The sequence below is a fragment of the Coregonus lavaretus genome (genome assembly GCF_964263955.1).
Source record: "Coregonus lavaretus genome assembly, chromosome: 16".
NCBI lineage: Eukaryota > Metazoa > Chordata > Actinopteri > Salmoniformes > Salmonidae > Coregonus > Coregonus lavaretus.
Window position 1 is genome coordinate 9,716,542 of NC_140003.1, and position 18,024 is coordinate 9,734,565.

Sequence of the window (18,024 nt, forward strand, 5' to 3'; positions counted from 1 at the left end):
TGTTGTTCAGAGGTTTGCTATTTTTTTTCCAGGAGAAAGACATAGTCCAAATGTCATAAAAAATGACATAAAAACAATAGCTAGGAGTGAGGTGAAGAGTTAGGCTAAGGGCGAGAGGAGTTACAGGATGTTCGGGTCAGTGTGTAGCCCCGAGGGGTCACAGCTGAGCCCCCTGCCCTGAACCCAGGGGTACAAGTGGGAACCTCAACTCCCCCTGAAAAAGACTGGGGACAGGGAAAAGGGCTTGATTAAATTGTGTGACCAAGTAGGCTACATCACAAAGCTTGAAGCTGCTAAGACCTCTAGCTTGTAAGGTTTTGGGGTTGGAATCGATTGACGTGATCAAAGCGACTTGAGAAAAATAGGACCTACAACGCCATGGTCTGCATTGGAGTCCAATCTTCGAGGCTCAGAAAGGTATTTTTCAGAAACCTTTTCTCATTCCACTGGAATCGTGCAAAGACAATATGGCTAATGGAATGCTGCAGGGTCATTTCATTACGTTTCCACAAAAAAAAGGTGAATGTTTAGGAAGACACGGGCCTGGTGGGGATTGGACTATTTATTGTCCTGCTGATTCTACCGAGAGTTTTCTGGCACTTCTCCTCCGTGATTCTCAATCTGCCATCCATGTGTGCCGAGATGTAACTTAGAATAATATACAAGTGTTCGGCAAGGTCATCCTCATAAATATACAGCAAATTCTTCTACGGTGCATTTTGTGTTGCGGGATATGGCAAAATGTTTGATAAATGTCAGCATTTAAGAATGAATCACAGCCCGCTGTAATTTCAGACCTGTCAAACCGGGGGATGGGGGAAGCTCAATATTTACATTTGTTAACCCTCCATGTTCCGCTGTGATTACAAGAGAGCAACGTCTCTATTACACTGACCGTCAACCCTTTCATGTCAGGAAGGAAGCCATTATAGTCTTTTATACAGCGAGCGAGGCCAGTAACGTCGAGGTGGGGGTTGCGCATAGCGTGGCTCGTACGAGTACACCTACCTTCCATTCGGACTGCAGAGTGCCCCAGCAACCCACAGCCCCCCCTCTCATTAGATGCCCTTTAATAAGGGGCCTGGAATCCCAAAAACTGACTAGGATGCATTAAGTCAATTAGGATAACCCTGTGGACTGTGCTCAGGTTGCACTGGAAAGCCCCGGCACATCTGATTCAGGGGGGGGGGGGGGAAGCTCATTTGATTATTTGGAAACCAAAGGGAAATCCAGTCGGATTATTTTGTAATGAAGACTGCAAGGAAAGGGGGGCGCAGTGAAATCTGACGTGTTGGGGCGGGTGGTGGGCGGGGGAGCCGTCCATCCGAAAGCAAGCTGGAAATTGGGGGCTCCATTTGCGTCGCTATGAGCTAAATGCATGTTGGAGCCGTAACACCGGACGGAGCCTGGCACACGTCATGTAGATAAGAGCGCTCGTTTTTCCCGCTCCCCGCTCATTAGCAGCTGGCCTGGGACAGACGACATCGTTGGAGAACAGGGATGGATGAGGGATGGGTTCAGGAAGTGGGTGGGTAGACAGAGCCTTTTTGCATGAGCAACAGGCAAAACCACAGTATCCATCAGAGTCGGGTGGTTCAGCTGGGCAGAGTGTGGAGGGAGCAGCACGCTTGGGCTGAAAGGACCACCCAAAACAGGCATCGTCGTACAACCCACACCGATGGAGCATGGCCAAGAGGCCTTCATACCGATTCACTATCCAAATATTGACTGTGGGAGCCCTCTCTGGCCAATAAACACGCTTGGGGGAACAGAGGGGCGGCAATAATGGTGTTACGTCAGACTGGAAGTCATGTTCAGAGTAATGTAAAATCTATCAACTATGAAATGTGGAGTTTATGTTTCAATCACAGGGAGAGGTAACGCAGGAGGCCAAGGTAGAAAAGTGGGATGCAGGAAGACTTTTAATCACACCAGAAAGGAAATGTAGTTAAGTTTAGTAGATTTAGTCAAATCCACATTATTGCTTTTGTCTCTTAAAAATGATGCAGCTGGCATGAAATCGGTGCAGCTGATTCAAATCAATTTTCCATTATAATTATCAAATTCATACATTAGGCATGTGAACTAGACAGATGAGGGGGAAATGAAAATAAAACATACTTTCTCTCAAACTGGTTGTTGAGACGGAGCTAGATAAGCCTAATTTGGATGCATTTTCGCAATGCTTTCTCAGCCAAAAACACTTACAAAACATTAAATGAGAAAACCACATTCAATTACAACAAAGGGTTGAGACATTTCGCTGATTTAATCTTTATTCTCGCTTATGTAATCAACCCACTTTATGTTGTTGTTTCTCTAGCTCAACTGAGGAGATAAAAATGTTCAATGTTTTTTGCAATTACACTTCTTCACTCCATTTGTAAGATTCTTTATTTAGCTAATAGACTGTATGCTATGGGTTTTGCAACCCCACATCCTAAGATACTGAATTTCAAGAAATAACAGTTTGTACGCTCATTGAGAGGTAGTAAAATGTCTAGAATTGAGTCACGGGAGAGGAATGAGAGCCAATGACTTGGAACACAGTCGTTTTGCTGTCATTGCATTGCCCTCTAGTGGAGATCAAGATCACTACATCTGTAGGACACCACTGACATTTTACCTGTTCTTTGGACTTTGGAGATGATGGTGACGTTTCAAAGTCTTTCTTGGTTTCAAGGATTTTTTTCACCAGCCCACCTGTGGATGAAAAAAGGTTCATTCGTTTTTCAAAATGTTGGCAATTTTTAACCATCCTTAAAAGTGGCAACCTGAGGTTCAAATAATTACAAAGCGGGTAACCCACCACTGTTTTGGTAAATAGCTGAGGAATGGGGCTGGAGAAATGTAACCACTCAAATTCATTGACAGAGGTATGGATGCAAGGACTGAACATTCATGAGATCAAACTTGCAGTTTACACACATTGGAGTAAAACAAGCGTATATTTTGGGTTTTGATGGGGTAAGACAGTTGAACTAAGCTCATGAGGTATTTATAAGGTATATTCTTCAAGAATCAATGGGTATATCATTAATATAAAAGTCTGAAAAGGGATAGAACAACTGCAGACTGCTCCTTTAAGATACAAACCCTGGCAAAGATCTAGCAATATCTACTAAAATGATAAGCACCTACAATGTCAAATTAAGTGATTGTTTGGCTTGTAGGATTCCTCACCATGTTTCTCATCGCCTTGGAGTTCCACTGTTGGCTCCTTTGGAAGGACCAAATAGTGAAGAAACCATAAGAAAGATTCAGAATGACCAATGCTGCTTCCTTCTTCTCTTGAACAGATATAGTGCATTCGGAAAGTATTCAGACCCCTTAACTTTTTCCACATTTTGTTACGTTACAGCCTTATTCTAAAATAGATTAAAATAAAAAATGTTCCTTAATCTACACACAATACCCCATAATGACAAAGCGAAACCAGTTTTTTTTGTGTGCAAATTTATATATATATAAAAAAAGAAAAATACGTATTTACATAAGTATAAAGACTCTTTGCTAGGAGACTCGAAATTGAGCTCAGGTGCATCATGTTTCCATTGATCATCCTTGAGATGTTTCTACAACTTGATTATCGTCCACCTGTGGTAAATTCAATTGATTGGACATAATTTTGAAAGGCACACACCTGTCTATATAAAGGTCCCACAATAGACAGTGCATGTCAGAGCAAAAACCACGCCATGACGTTAAAGGAATTGTCCGTAGAGCTCCGACACAGGATTGTGTCAAGGCATAGATCTGGGGAAGGGTACAAAAAAAGTTCTGCAGCATTGAAGGTCCCCAAGAAGACAGTGGCCTCCATCATTCTTAAATGAAATAAGTATGGAACCACCAAGACTCCTCCTAGACCTGGCCGCCCGGTCAAACTGAGCAATCGGGGGAGAAGGGCCTCGGTAAAAGGCACATGACAGCCCGCTTGGAGTTTGCCATGAGAAACAAGATTCTCTGGTCTGATTAAACCAAGATGGAACTATTTGGCCTGAATGTCAAGCATCACATCTGGAGGAAACCTGGCACCATCCCTACAGTGAAGCATGGTGGTGGCAGCATCATGCTGTGGGGATGTTTTTCAGCGGCAGGGACTGGGAGACTAATCAGGATCGAGGGAAAGATGAACGGAGCAAAGTACAGAGAGATCCTTGATGAAAACCTGCTCCAGAGCGCTCAGGACCTCAGACTGGGGCGAAGGGTCACCTTCCAACAGGACAACGACCCTAAGCACACAGCCAAGACAACACAGGAGTGGCTTCGGGAGAAGTCTCTGAATGTCCTTGAGTGGCCCAGCCAGAGGCCGGACTTGAACCCGATCAAACATCTCTGGAGAGACCGGAATAGTGCTGTGCAGCAACACTCCCCATCCAACGTGACAGAGCTTGAGAGGATCTGCAGAGAAGAATAGGAGAAACTCCCCAAATATAGGTGTGCCAAGCTTGTAGCGTCATACCCAAGAAGACACGAGGCTGTAACAGCTGCCAAAAGGTGCTTCAACAAAGTACTGAGTAAAGGGTCTGAATACGTTTGTAAATGTGATATTCCCGTTTCTTTTAAAGTATACATTTGCAAACATTTCTAAAAACCTGTTTTTGCTTTGTCATTATGGGGTATTGTGCGTAGATTGATGAGGGAAAAAACAATTTAATCAGTTTTACAATAAGGCTGTAACGTAACAAAATGTGGAAAAAGTGAAGGGGTCCAAATACTTTCCGAATGCATGTATGTATGTGCTCCCTCACCATCTCGGGCATGTCGGGGGGAGGAGGGGTGGCCTCCACCACCACAAACTGCTCATCTTCATCCTCAGAAAGCTTCTTCCCCTCCTTGATGACGGCCGGAAGGGGCTTGGCACTGGTCAGCCTTACACACACACACACAGGGGTTTAGAGGAAGGAGGCCATGGTGCAAAGTACAAAACATTTTCTCAGCCTAGTTCAGTAGGTAAACATTGTGGAATGCTGCAGATAGAAAATGTCAAAAATAGAGCTTATGTGACTCCTAAATCTACATGTCAGAGAGGCATGTTTGTTCTACGTCAAATATTTCGAAAAGTTCCAAAATGCTGTGCCCTGCTAAATGCAGCGCTGCTATGCTGACTACTGTATAATTCATAGTGGCACAGGAAGTAAAATGTATGAGGGGAAGTCACCTTTCAGCTGGGGTCACGTCAGTGTAGCTCTCCTGCCTCTTGACCCGAGGAGGGGCGGGCCGGGCGCTGCTGGGCCGAGGTATCCTCCTGTTGGGGAGATAAGATGGGCCACAATAATGAATGATCAGCCAGCCAGTACGGCAACTCACTAATATCCTCGATTACAAATAAATAGTAGTGCTTCCCTAAACTGATCCTGGGGACCCGCTATGTACGCTGAATTCTTCACCAATTGAGCATCAATTACACCAGTAATTAGTCAACTGTTTGGTTGTTTAAAGACAACCATTTAACCAAGACACAGAATCACACATCTTCAAATAATCACAAATATTCAAAGACATGTAGACAGGAACAGGACAGGGTAAAAAGTTACTGTATTTAGTTGGAATAATAAAATACTGACCAGTTTACTGAGTCTAAAAGGCAGTATTTGGTTGTAGTGAGAACCTGAACATACAGAGGTCCCCAGGACTAGAGTTGAGAAACCCTGCTGCTCTATGGCAACACTCATTCAGTCAGTCAGTTACTTCACAATGGGACAGTCATGCGTTTTATGTTACACTGAGAAAACGATCATTAAGAGTGGGGACTTGCAGAGCAATTCGTTGTGGTGTAAAGAGAGAGTGCTCCAGCTGAGTGTTGCAGTTGATCAAAGGAAAAAGTGGAGGATTTGCATCAGTGAATGGAGTTCTGTAGCATGCAAACGCACATCGCTGCATGTTACACAACTTATTCGGTCACACAGAGGAAATTGGCCAAAAGTTGAGAGGTTATGGGAGAGACTGTTTCTATTGTTGCTGACTGTGCAAATCGAGCAGTGCCCTCAAACCCTGCTAATTTGCTTAATCAGCTGTCAACACACAGACCTGTGCGCCATGTGGGCTGGCACTGCATCTGTGGCATCTCCGTTCTCCAGGGGGACCGGCCTCTCTGCCAACGGAGTGTCTCCATCTACAACAAGATGCCGACATGAGAACACACCTTCTAACACCTTTAATTGGAACATCCGATGAACTTGATAGCAAGAACTAGGACTACTGATGGCTAGGGCTTTTAGAACAGAGAAGCATAGAAATGTCCACCCTGGACCACTAAATGGAAAAAACACCAGCACCATCTACTGAGAGTCGGTAATGGTGCGGTGAGAAAAATACTCACCTTCACTGTCAGACTCTTCTGGAAAAGAGGCAACAGAACAATTATTTGTATCTATTATATTTATCTATTCATATTATGGTGTAAACAGAAGTATGACTTTAGCGAAAGGCCAGAGAAGCGGAGGGGTTGGAGGGGGGTTACCTTGTTGGCCTCCTGCTTTGGGCCTGCGCCTCTGCCCCTTGGCAGATGAAGGCCGAGGTATTCTGGCTGGACTGTCAGACTGAGGAGAGGAGAGGGAAAGGAGATGGGAGGGGAAAATGACTGGGTAAGTGTGTCCAATTCAGGATGGAGAGCATGTGTACACACTTATAAACATGCACACATGCAGGGTCATTCGTAGGAAAAGGAGGACACAGGCAGCCCCTCTTTACAAATAAGAGGTTACCTGCTTGTATGTGACTTCTGCTGTCTATAAACAGAGAAAGACAGCGTTGGGTAAATATCTGCTTAGCCCAACTGAATCCAGACCTATGTCCGAACCTTCCACCAAAGGGAGCTACAATACAGGTAAAGCAGTAGGAAACCAAGCTGCTATGATTATTTATTTAATTTTTTACAGCATGGATTGACAAGCTATGCTAAGACAGCCAAACAAACTACTGAAAATGCTCACAGCGCTATGTTAAAGTAGGTAAACCTATCAGGCAGCCATACTGTAATACCGAGTTAAACGCAGTTCTGAATCTGCTAAATAGCTCTAGCGATAGACTATGGGGCATTAGGCTAGATAGGCAAAGAAGGGATACCTCTTCAGATGTATCATCAATAGGCTTTTGTGGATAATTCCAGTGGTAGCACAGAATCAAACATTATCACACTAATAGCAGCATAGAAATAGATTATATTAGCCCCGTCTCTAAAATGTTATTGGCCCGTTTTTCTATTTCTATGGATGACACTTTAGTCCTAATCTATGACTATGTGCTACTACAAGTGTTCTACCTTAGCTAAGTCAAATGTGTGCCACACAACTAAAGCATATTCAACATCAGTTCATGGATGTAGCAGTAGTCTATATCTTTCTCAGAAAATGTATCGATTTATTTTCCATCTCTGGTGGTACTGGAAAGAAAGATACAAATATGTGTGATGCACCCTTAAGAGTTGAGCAGGGTAGCTCCGTCATTATTGCTAAGCTCCTGAAGTTATTCTATGCTAAAAACAACAGCAGGCTTATGACCAGCTCAAATATGTGCCACGGTTAGTCTTCCCAAGTATAAGTTCTTTATTTGATCAAATATAGGCTAGCCTAGACAAATAATGATGAAATTCTACTGAAATACTGGCACAATACTGGAGTTGAAAACAGAAGATAAAGCAATAGACTGGAAACCCTCACAAACCAAGAGTGTGCTAAATATAACTAATCTCTCAATGAATGCAGAGTGCTGCAGATGACAGCTGTCTTGGTCAAAGTTGCAGAAAAAACCTAATGTGTTCTATCCTAGCAACAAGCCAGGATTAAAAGCCCTTGAAGTGAAATGAAGCAAGCGAGCGAATTAGCATCTATACTAACACATTCAGAGCAACTGCAGTACTATTAGGCATGTAGCTACCTCCTCCTGTTTATCATTTTCAGCCTTGGGGTTGAAGGTGAGAGTACACATGCATTAAGGCCATGACACACACACAGTGATGGGGCAAGATCATAAATGGGAGCATAAACAAGGAATTTACATTAGGGTAGTTGCTAAGGCCAAAACAAAATAACATTATTTATTCTAAAGATTAAAGTAAAAACATAGAGTTGCAATAAAATATGTCTAAACAATTCAAAATGTTGTGGCCACCTTTGATTGAATTTTTAAATCCAATTTAATTAACCATTTCATGCATTGAATTTGTCCTCTGGTGTGACATATTTAATGCTAATATAAAAAGGTGTAATGATTCTCAAATAGACAAGAAAAATATTTGTACTCATTATTAGTTACTTTTTCTTTTTTTTTATCCGTAAACATATTCTGGAATTTCAATTGAAAAACTTTCCTGTGTAAAGACAACCAATTGTCTCCCCATTACATTTGAGTAAGACTCACAGTAATTTGACAAAAACCTAGATAAAAAGCTATTAGTTTCCTATGATGTTATCTGCCTCCTGCTTAATATTTACATTTTGTTCAAAACACCTTTTTTTTCCCCTTTTTTGGCATCACTCCATAGTACAGTATGTCACACCGATGGACAATACACAACAGGCAGTCACATTTGACGGTTAAAACAAACTAATTAAAATTCAACTTCTAAACATCAGTAATGGACACTCACTAAAGGACTTAAGTGTACTCATTCCAATTGAAGGGCCTCAAAAGTGGCAGGTAGGCTGGCGGTTAAGAGCGTTGGGCCAGTAACCGAAAGGTAGCTAGTTCGAATCCCTGAGCCGACTAGGTGAACAAGCTGTGTCGATGTGCCCTTGAGCAAGGCACTTAACCCTAATTGCTCCTGTAAGTCACTCTGGATAAGACGGTCTGATAAATGACTCAAATGTAAAATAAAAGAAGGGTCAACTGGGTCTCACTCAGAGTGAGGCCGACCGGGGCGTATTGGAGGCAGGGTGAATAGTCTTCAAGAGGCCCTGCCAATGGGGGCCCTCCCAGGGGGACCAGGTATGCCAATCAGTCAGGGGGAGTGAAACTGGTTAGACAGAGCGGGATCAAGGGGGATGGATGGTCTAATGCAGGGAGTGAAAAACAAGGAATTGGAGGCACCACAGCCAGTCCCCAATATCTGCCTGCACCATCACTAGGGCCAAGTAAAATAACCAGACCCTCCCTAGGCGGCAGAGAGACCCAGAGGTCGCCTGAGCAAGGAATACCTGGAATAGTATAACAGTAATCCTTCTACCCCCCCACCCCCCATAAAAAAAAAAAAGGAGTGGTTGTCCCACTGGCTATCCTAAGTTTAATGCACCAATTTGTAAGTCGGTCTGGATAAGAGCGTCTGCTAAATGACTTAAATGTAAATGTCACCTGCAGGGTGTGAGAAACCAGACGTGGGAGAATGAAAATGTAAATATTGCACTCAGAACCACTTAAAATGATCAACATTTAAACAGGATAGGTCTAACACAAATGGGTGTTATTTGATGAGAAATACATCTAAAAAGGTAATTATAGTAGTTTATTAATGGGTTATGTCCCCCGGAGTGACAGCAATTTCCTCTGGTGTGTCACCATCTTCATGTCACACCAAGGGAAAAAAGTTGTCACGCCAGTGGAAATCTCAGGCTGTATTGACTATTGTTAACAGTAAGCTTTCCATTTGATTTCACCACACATTTTTTCATTGATATTTATCCTTATCATTCTTATTTTCAATTATACATTCAAAAGGCGTCACACCAAAGGCCTAAGGAATTGACCCCTTTTATGGCAATGGCAGAAAAGTGCAATATTTTGATAAATATTTTTGATAAAGCTCACAATCTGTCCAGAACATGTGCTCCAGCAATCTCTTCCGTACTTTCTCATTGCAAGAGAACCCTCCCCCGCCCAATGGTGCCCAAATGCTGGGACGTTCTTTAATCTCAAAATCAATCAGAACTATTTTGAAATAACATGGACTTTGGGACTAAGGTTTCTTGAAATAGACTTACACTACATGACCAAAAGTATGTGGACACCTGCTCGTCGAACATCTCATTCCAAAATCATGGGCATTAATATGGAGTTGGTCCCAAATATGTCACAATTTTAACCGATTTGTATTTCCCATTATATATATATATTTTTTTTTTAAAGGGGTCCGAAGATTATGTTCATTTGACTGAAAATGTAAATTATCCATTTACACACAGAAGTGCCATCTATTTCCTGCCTTTCACCTACACATAGGGGAGGTATCAGAAAGATCAGTACAGGAATTCCTTTTATTTTGGTTGTCATCAGTAAAAAAAGTTCTCAGAGCAGGCTTAACTTGCCGACTGCCATTAATGCCATAAATTGTGTATTTTACTTAAACAATGGGGAGGAACCAGAAATATCAGTTTTAGGCTACAAGAATTCTTTGCAGTTTGGTTGTTTTCACTTTTATTAATTTTTTATCACCTGCCCAATGGGGCAACCTCAGAGCATGCTCAACTTGCGGGAATGCTCAGTTCACTTGCCCCAGGCAATAGGTGAACCCTTAACGTCAATCCCTGATAAACACTATTCTACATACTGCAAGTCTTTAGCCTTAATATCATCCATTAATAGAATGAAAAATCTGGAGTGGAAACTGACTGGAGTGGAATGAGAAAGTACTGGAGTGAGAAAGGACTGGAGAGGAATAAGAAAGTGCTGGAGTGGGAAAGGACTGGAGAGGAATGAGAAAGTACTGGAGTGGGAAAGGACTGGAATGGAATGAGAAATGTAGGCATTGGTTGAACATGAAAATGACTGCCAATAGTATATACTGCTCATAGGAGAGAGAGGGTAAAGCTTACCGCTGGTTCAGGTTTGGCCGTTTTACTGGGCTCCTCTGGATGTGGTCTGTGTTTTGTCTCCTCTGACGCTCTGGCCTAAACACACAAACTCCTCAGGATCTCATAGAAGCACTTGTTGCGGCCACTGTTACATTAAGGACTATATGGCACAAAGTCATGGAATGACAGACATACCCTACCTTTTTGTTACCTTTCTCCTCCCCCTGTTTGTGTCTGGGCTCTCTCTCCTTCTCCCCCTTGTCTCGCTCTTTGTCTGGCCGTTTCACCCGGTCAAAATCTTTCTCCTTATCCCTCTCTCTGTCTCTCTCTCTGTGCGACTCCTTGTCTTTGCTCTTTTCCCCGTCCCTGTCCCTTTCTCTCTCGTCTCGTACTCGGTCCCGCTCTCTCTCCTTGTCTCGTTCTCTGTCTTTCTCTCTTTCATTGTCTTTGTCCATTTCTCGGTCCCGGCTCTTGTCCTTGTCACGGTCTTTGGTCCGGTCTCGATCGCGGCCCTTCTTCGACCTCTCTCTCACGCGGTGGCGCTCCTTCTCCTTGTCGCCCCGCCTGCCCTCATGCTCTTTGGGCAGGTCCGGGTCCTTCTGCTCCCGACCCCCGCCACCGGTGTGCTCTTGGATCTCCTTCCTCTCCTGGAGAAACAAACACATGTAAGACCACACACATACAGTGCCTTACAAAAGTATTCATCCCCCTTGGCATTTTTCCTATTTTGTTGCATTACAACCTGTAATTTAAATTGATTTTTATTTGGATTTCATGTAATGGACATACACAAAATAGTCCAAATTGGTGAAGTGAAATAAAAAAAATTACTTGTTTCAAAAAAATTCAAAATAATAAATAATGGAAAAGTGGTGCGTGCATATGTATTCACCCCCTTTGCTATGAAGCCCCTAAATAAGATCTGGTGCAACCAATTACCTTCAGAAGTCACATAATTAGTTAAATAAAGTCCACCTGTGTGCAATCTAAGTGTCACATGATCTCAGTATTCATACACCTGTTCTGAAAAGCCCCAGAGTCTGCAACACCACTAAGCAAAGGACACCACCAAGCAAGCGGCACCATGAAGACCAAGGAGCTCTCCAAACAGGTCGGGGACAAAGTTGTGGTGAAGTACAGATCAGGGTTGGGTTATAAAAAAATATGAACATCCCATGGAGCACCATTAAATCCATTATTAAAAAATTTTAAGAATATGGCACCACAATAAACCTGCCAAGAGAGGGCCACCCACCAAAACTCACAGAACAGGCAAGGAGGGCATTAATCAGAGGCAACAGCGAGACCAAAGATAACCCTGAAGGAGCTGCAAAGCTCCACAGCGGAGATTGGAGTATCTGTCCATAGGACCACTTCAAGCCGTACACTCCACAGAGCTGGGCTTCACAGAAGTGTGGCCAGAAAAAAGCCATTGCTTAAAGAAAAAAATAAGCAAAGATGTTTGGTGTTCGCCAAAAGGCATGTGGGAGACTCCCCAAATATATGGAAGAAGGTACTTTGGTCAGATGAGACTCAAATTGAGCTTTTTGGCCATCAAGGAAAACGCTATGTCTGGCGCAAACCCAACACCTCTCATCACCCCGAGAACACCATCCCCACAGTGAAGCATGGTGGTGGCAGCATCATGCTGTGGGGATGTTTTTCCATCGGCAGAGACTGGGAAACTGGTCAGAATTGAAGGAATGATGGATGCCGCTAAATACAGGGAAATTCTTGAGGGAAACCTGTTTCAGTCTTCCAGAGATTTGAGACTGGGACGGAGGTTCACCTTCCAGCAGGACAATGACCCTAAGCATACTGCTAAAGCAACACTCAAGTGGTTTAAGGGGAAACATTTAAATGACTTGGAATGGCCTAGACCTCAATCCAATTGAGAATCTGTGGTATGACTTAAAGATTGCCGTACACCAGCGGAACCCATCCAACTTGAAGGAGCTGGAGCGGTTTTGCCTTGAAGAATGGTCAAAAATCCCAGTGGCTAGATGTGCCAAGCTTATAGAGACATACCCCAAGAGACTTGCAGCTGTAATTGCTGCAAAAGGTGTCTCTACAAAGTATTGACTTTGTGGGGGTGAATAGTTCTGTTTTTTTTTTACTTATTTCTTGTTTGTTTCACAAGAAAAAATATTTTGCATCTTCAAAGTGGTAGGCATGTTGTGTAAATCAAAAGATACAAACCCCCCAAAAATCAATTTTAATTCCAGGTTGTAAGGCAACAAAATAGGAAAAATGCCAAGGGGGGTGAATACTTTCGCAAGCCACTGTATATAGCAACGCATATACACACACAGAGGCGAATACACACAAAACCGTACATACACACAGATGCATTGTGTGACCATAGGGACACCCTCAAAACACTGTGGTACCAGGCAAACATTAGCCCTGTATGACAAATCTTTAAGTTAGAGGTTGAAGTTAAAAACATAACAATTTAATTTACATTTTTGAAAACGATGGTGACTGATTTCTATGATTTCACAAAGCTCATGAACACTTCCTTACGTATGTATTTGGACAGTGAAGCTAAAATGTTACATGTGGCCCTCTCTATACTCCAGCATTTTGGATTTGAGATCAAATGTTTCATATGAGGCAACAGTACAGAATGCCACCTTTTATTTGAGGGTATTTTCATGAAAGCACTTTATCTAGTCCCTCCATGTGAAGAAGTCATAAGTTATTTGGACAAATTCACTTAAAAGTGTATTTGGTCCCATATTCCTAGTTTTGGTTGTGTTTTGGGGTATGGGTTATGTTTTGCCCAATAGTAACTGAATGGTGAATGATGACTGGAGTGATTTTCTTTCTTAGTGAGTAGATAAGAGGTTTCTGAACACTAAATTAATCCTGATAATGCCATGATTAAGAAAAACCATGAATAAATAATGAATAATGATGAGTGAAATGCTATTCAGCAGCTACAACAAAACATGCTAACCTCTCATCAATACCAATTAAAATGGAGAGGTAAGCATTTTTTGTGGGTATGATCTTTATTCATGATTTTGGGGGTATGATCATCATTATCCAAAACACAACCAAAACAAACTGCAAATGCATCCAAAAAGTTTGTAGTCACAAGCTTGATGTAGTCATTGCATACTAGGAATATGGGACCAAATACTACACTTGACTACTTTAATACACTATAAGTGAATTTGTCCAAATACCTATGACTTCTTCAAATGGAGGGGACTCGATACATTAAGTTCTTTCATTTCTAAACGGTAACACTGATAACTATGGAAATACTCAAATCCAAAATGCTAGAGTATATAACAAATGTAACATTTTTGCTTCACTGTCTAAATAAATACGGAGGGGAGTGTAGCTCAATGGTATGCCCATGGTCTGATGGGAATATATGCTGTCTAGTCTGAATTCTGTGTGTCTGGGCCGTATTCATAAACCATCTGAGAGTAGGAGTGCTGATCTAGGATCAGTTTAGCCTTTGTAATCATAATGAATAAGATTATACGGACAGGTTGGGACCTGATCCTAGATCAGCATTTCACTTTGAGAGGCTTTGTGGATAGGGCCCCTGGTCTCACCACTTGGTCTCGTTGGCGCTCTCGTCCCTCCCTGTTCTCCTTGTCCTGGGACCGGGAGGTGCTGTCCTTCCCCTTGGGGTCCAGCTTGTCCCCGGCCAGCACCCGCTTCACCGCCTCCTCACTGGACAGCTGGGGACGACATGAGGGCACAGGGCACAGACGTGATTGTCAACTCACTTTCAAATCAAATAAAAATGTATTTATCACATGCGCCAAATACAACAGGTGTAGACTATACCGTGAAATGCTTGCTTACGAGCCTTTCCCAATGATGCAGAGTAAAAAGATTATGATACTATTTTATTTTAACACAAGAGGAATAAAATACACAAACAATTCAGCTATATACAGGGAGTACCAGTACCAGACCAATGTGCAGGGGTATGCAGTATTTGAGGTAGATACAGTATGTACATAAAGGCACCCACTTCTGCCCTCAGAACAGCCTCAATTCGTTGCGGCATGGACTCTACAAGGTGTCGAAAGCGTTCCACAGGGATGCTGGCCCATGTTGACTCCAATGCATCATTGCAGTTCTTGACACACTCAAACCAGTGCGCCTGGCACCTACTACCATACCCCATTCAAAAGGCACTTAAATATTTTATCTTGCTCATTCACCCTTTGAATGGCACACATACACAATCCATGTCTCAAGGCTTAAAAATCCTTCTTTAACCGGTCTCCTCCCCTTCATCTACACTGATTGAAGTGGATTTAACAAGTGACATTAATAAGGGATTATAGCTTTCACCTGGTCAGACTGTCATGGAATGAGGTGTTCCTAATATTTTGTACACTCCGTGTATAGTCTTTGGAGTGTGCATAGAGTCAGCGCAAGATAGGGTCAATGCAGATAGTCCTTTCTACCATATCTCTATATTTTCTTTGACTTTGTTTATTGGGATGATATTTTTCTAAGTAATGCATTGTAGGAGGAGAGCACATTGCTAGCACACATCAATATTTGTCTATAATTACCTGCCCATCTGTCTGTCTATAATGAATTGAATTCATTTTATTAGAAATATCTAACATAGTTGCCTTAGCCATTCGAGTACAACAATACATCAATTATTGAGGATTAAAAACACAAAGTCTAACTATTTATTTCCATTGTGGTCCTTGTTATAATCAATGTTGTGTATGCTAGCTAGCTTATATGTATGTGAACAGTTGTCATGATGAGACCCTTAGGGAGGCATGGCAGAGTTCCCCTGAGCTCGAAGCCCTTTATTCAAACTGGCTGTCTTCAGGGTCCAATTAAAATGTGCTAGAGTGTAATTGATCCTCTTCAGATTTCACCCAAAAGCATCAGTGTGTGTAAACATGAATGACCTTATCTGGAGCATTCTGTTTGTGTGTTGATGGGTGACCACCACTGAAATGTACAAACTTATGCTCACAATATTTGCAGCAAGAGCTACCTTTTAACTTTTCTTTGCGGCTGTGGCTATGTAAAATATATTTCGGGGCAACTCTGGATGTTGTGGACCAAAGATTCCGCTACAAATGCACACAAATGTGTCTGTAAATTTGGTTGCATGTGTATGACAATCTGGACAGAGTGTGTGTGTGCACATGCCTGTCTGTCTGTCTGTCTGTCTGTCTGTGAGGGTGTATGTCGTGTAGTTACAGGCGTGTGCATGTGTAACAGATGCCAATGTCTAGCTTCCTCAACTGTCCCTGTCCCCAAAGGTACCAATTGGATAGCTCCATCGGCGACATTTCAAGCTAGCTGTGGAGTGAGCTTACAGGCACATTCTTAACTCCGTTACACAAGTATATGGGACTTTCCAAGCAGACATACCTTGTTGAGGCAGCACTTGGCGATGGCCTGTAGCAGCTCGTTGGTCCTCTCAGGCTCATGGCCGGCTACAATGCGCGCCGGCTTGGCCGACAGGGGCTCGCCGTTCACCAGCATCACCACATCTAGGGCCTTCTGCAGGAACGCTATCTTAGCATCCTTATCCTGCAGGAGAGAGGGAGAGGACGAGAGGGTGAGAACAACTGATTTAGGAAGACCATCTAATAGGAATGTTTTTCTTTCCTCCGAGGTTAGCATAACAAAACTGCTTGGACCTGTTTCTTTGCATCAGTTTTCTTGAGTGCATCCTCCATTGATATCACTGCACAGACCATCCCAAAACTGTGTCCTCATCTGGGATCAGTTTCCAGACAAGCACAGTTGAGACTACAACCTAAGCTCTGTGCCAACAGTGTAACATTAAGCTCGCCACTAAAGTAACCTTGGCTTAGTGATAACATATATCAAGCTCTACGTTATCTCCGTTCAGCCCCTGAGCTCTCCACGCCCTGTATTTCACAACACAGCTGATATTCAGGCTTTAAAGAAAGAGCAGTGAATGGGCCAGAGCAAAGAGTGTAGTGAGGTAGCCATTTTGTGCTAGAAGACTCAGTATACATTAGCTAGAACAGGTGGAAGGAAGGTGGTAGAAGGGCAGTGGCTGTTTTTATTAAAGCACACACTCAAACCTTCAAGATGGCGTATTGAATAGACAGCGGTACAAATCACCTCAAGATAAAAACATAATATTCAAAAATCAGTAAGTTAGACTAAATTTTAGCATTTCATATATTCGCAGTTAATAAAATTCAATCTGGATAATAACACAAAAAATATCATAAGGCTAGAGAAATATAGACAAATATTACAACAACACGCAACACCCAAACATGTCGGAAGATAAACGAGGAGAACCAATCCCCAAGAGAAAACGCGACTCGTCGACTGATACAGATTATTTATGCTTTTCACCACTGGGTCTGGTAAGTGTGGAAAGAGACCTGTTGAAGTCGATAAATGACAAACTGGGCATACTAGAGTTGGTCAGTAAGGATGTAAAGGAGTTGAAAGCTAGTCTTGAAATGAGTGACGAAAAAGCTGCGATAATGGAGAAAGAAACCAAAAAATTTAACGTGACAGTCACTAAGATGGAAACGGACGTTAGGGAACTTAAAAAGGAGAACAACCTTCTGAGAGAAGCCTTACTAGACATCCAAACTAGATCAATGAGAGAAAATCTAGTACTTACGGGTATTCAGGAAAAAGAGGGAGAAGTAACTGAGAATAATGTGAAGGACTTCTTTCTTACAGCGCTGCAGATTCCACTCGAGGCTGTCGATAAAATCCAACTCGAACGTGTACACCGTTTCGGACAAAGGAGGACAGAAATACGAGTGTAAAGCAATGGTTAAAAGCCTAGGTAAAAGACTTGCTGGCACGAAAATCGGCATGAATGATCAGTTTCCGAGGGAGATTGCACAAATGCGCAAAGTACTGTATCCAATCTTCAAGGAAAATAGTTTAAAAGGGAAATGTGTTGCACTCGTTGTCGATAAACTGTATATTGACAACCAAATGTTCCGAGACACAAAGATTACTCCATGGCTATTCTGAAAGTTCTAATAGAGGAGTCGAATAATGGAACACCCAATACTAGCCATGATAGGGATTGTAAAGAACATGTATAGTATTTTATAAAAGGATAAGACGATATAACAAGAAAAGATAACAAGCAGAATAACACATCTTCAAATACAACTAATTAGAACATTGCATTTTTTTAGGCAGGCAATTGTGGTTTTGGCGGACGGTTGTTGTGGTTGGTCCTGTGTTCTCCCTGGTGTCCTTTCCCCCTTGCGGCAGGCATGGGATGCAGGCGCGCGCTCGGCCCCTATCCTCCGCAATCAGCCATGTG

The 18,024-nt window shown here is 42.5% G+C and overlaps 1 protein-coding gene across 1 annotated transcript in view; it reads right to left on the reverse strand.

The window, feature by feature from the left end:
* LOC311143925 (TRAF3-interacting protein 1-like) overlaps positions 1-18,024 on the reverse strand; it is a 40,848-nt gene that overhangs the window by 6,296 nt on the left and 16,528 nt on the right. Inside the window, exons 3-13 of the mRNA XM_084179805.1 lie at positions 16,113-16,274; positions 14,303-14,431; positions 10,928-11,374; positions 10,749-10,823; positions 6,464-6,542; positions 6,323-6,340; positions 6,031-6,115; positions 5,162-5,248; positions 4,752-4,872; positions 3,184-3,220; positions 2,627-2,703 (exon numbers count right to left, since the gene is read on the reverse strand). Coding sequence (XP_084035931.1) covers positions 2,627-2,703; positions 3,184-3,220; positions 4,752-4,872; positions 5,162-5,248; positions 6,031-6,115; positions 6,323-6,340; positions 6,464-6,542; positions 10,749-10,823; positions 10,928-11,374; positions 14,303-14,431; positions 16,113-16,274 — 1,317 coding nt within the window. The remainder of the gene's footprint in view (positions 1-2,626; positions 2,704-3,183; positions 3,221-4,751; positions 4,873-5,161; positions 5,249-6,030; positions 6,116-6,322; positions 6,341-6,463; positions 6,543-10,748; positions 10,824-10,927; positions 11,375-14,302; positions 14,432-16,112; positions 16,275-18,024) is intronic.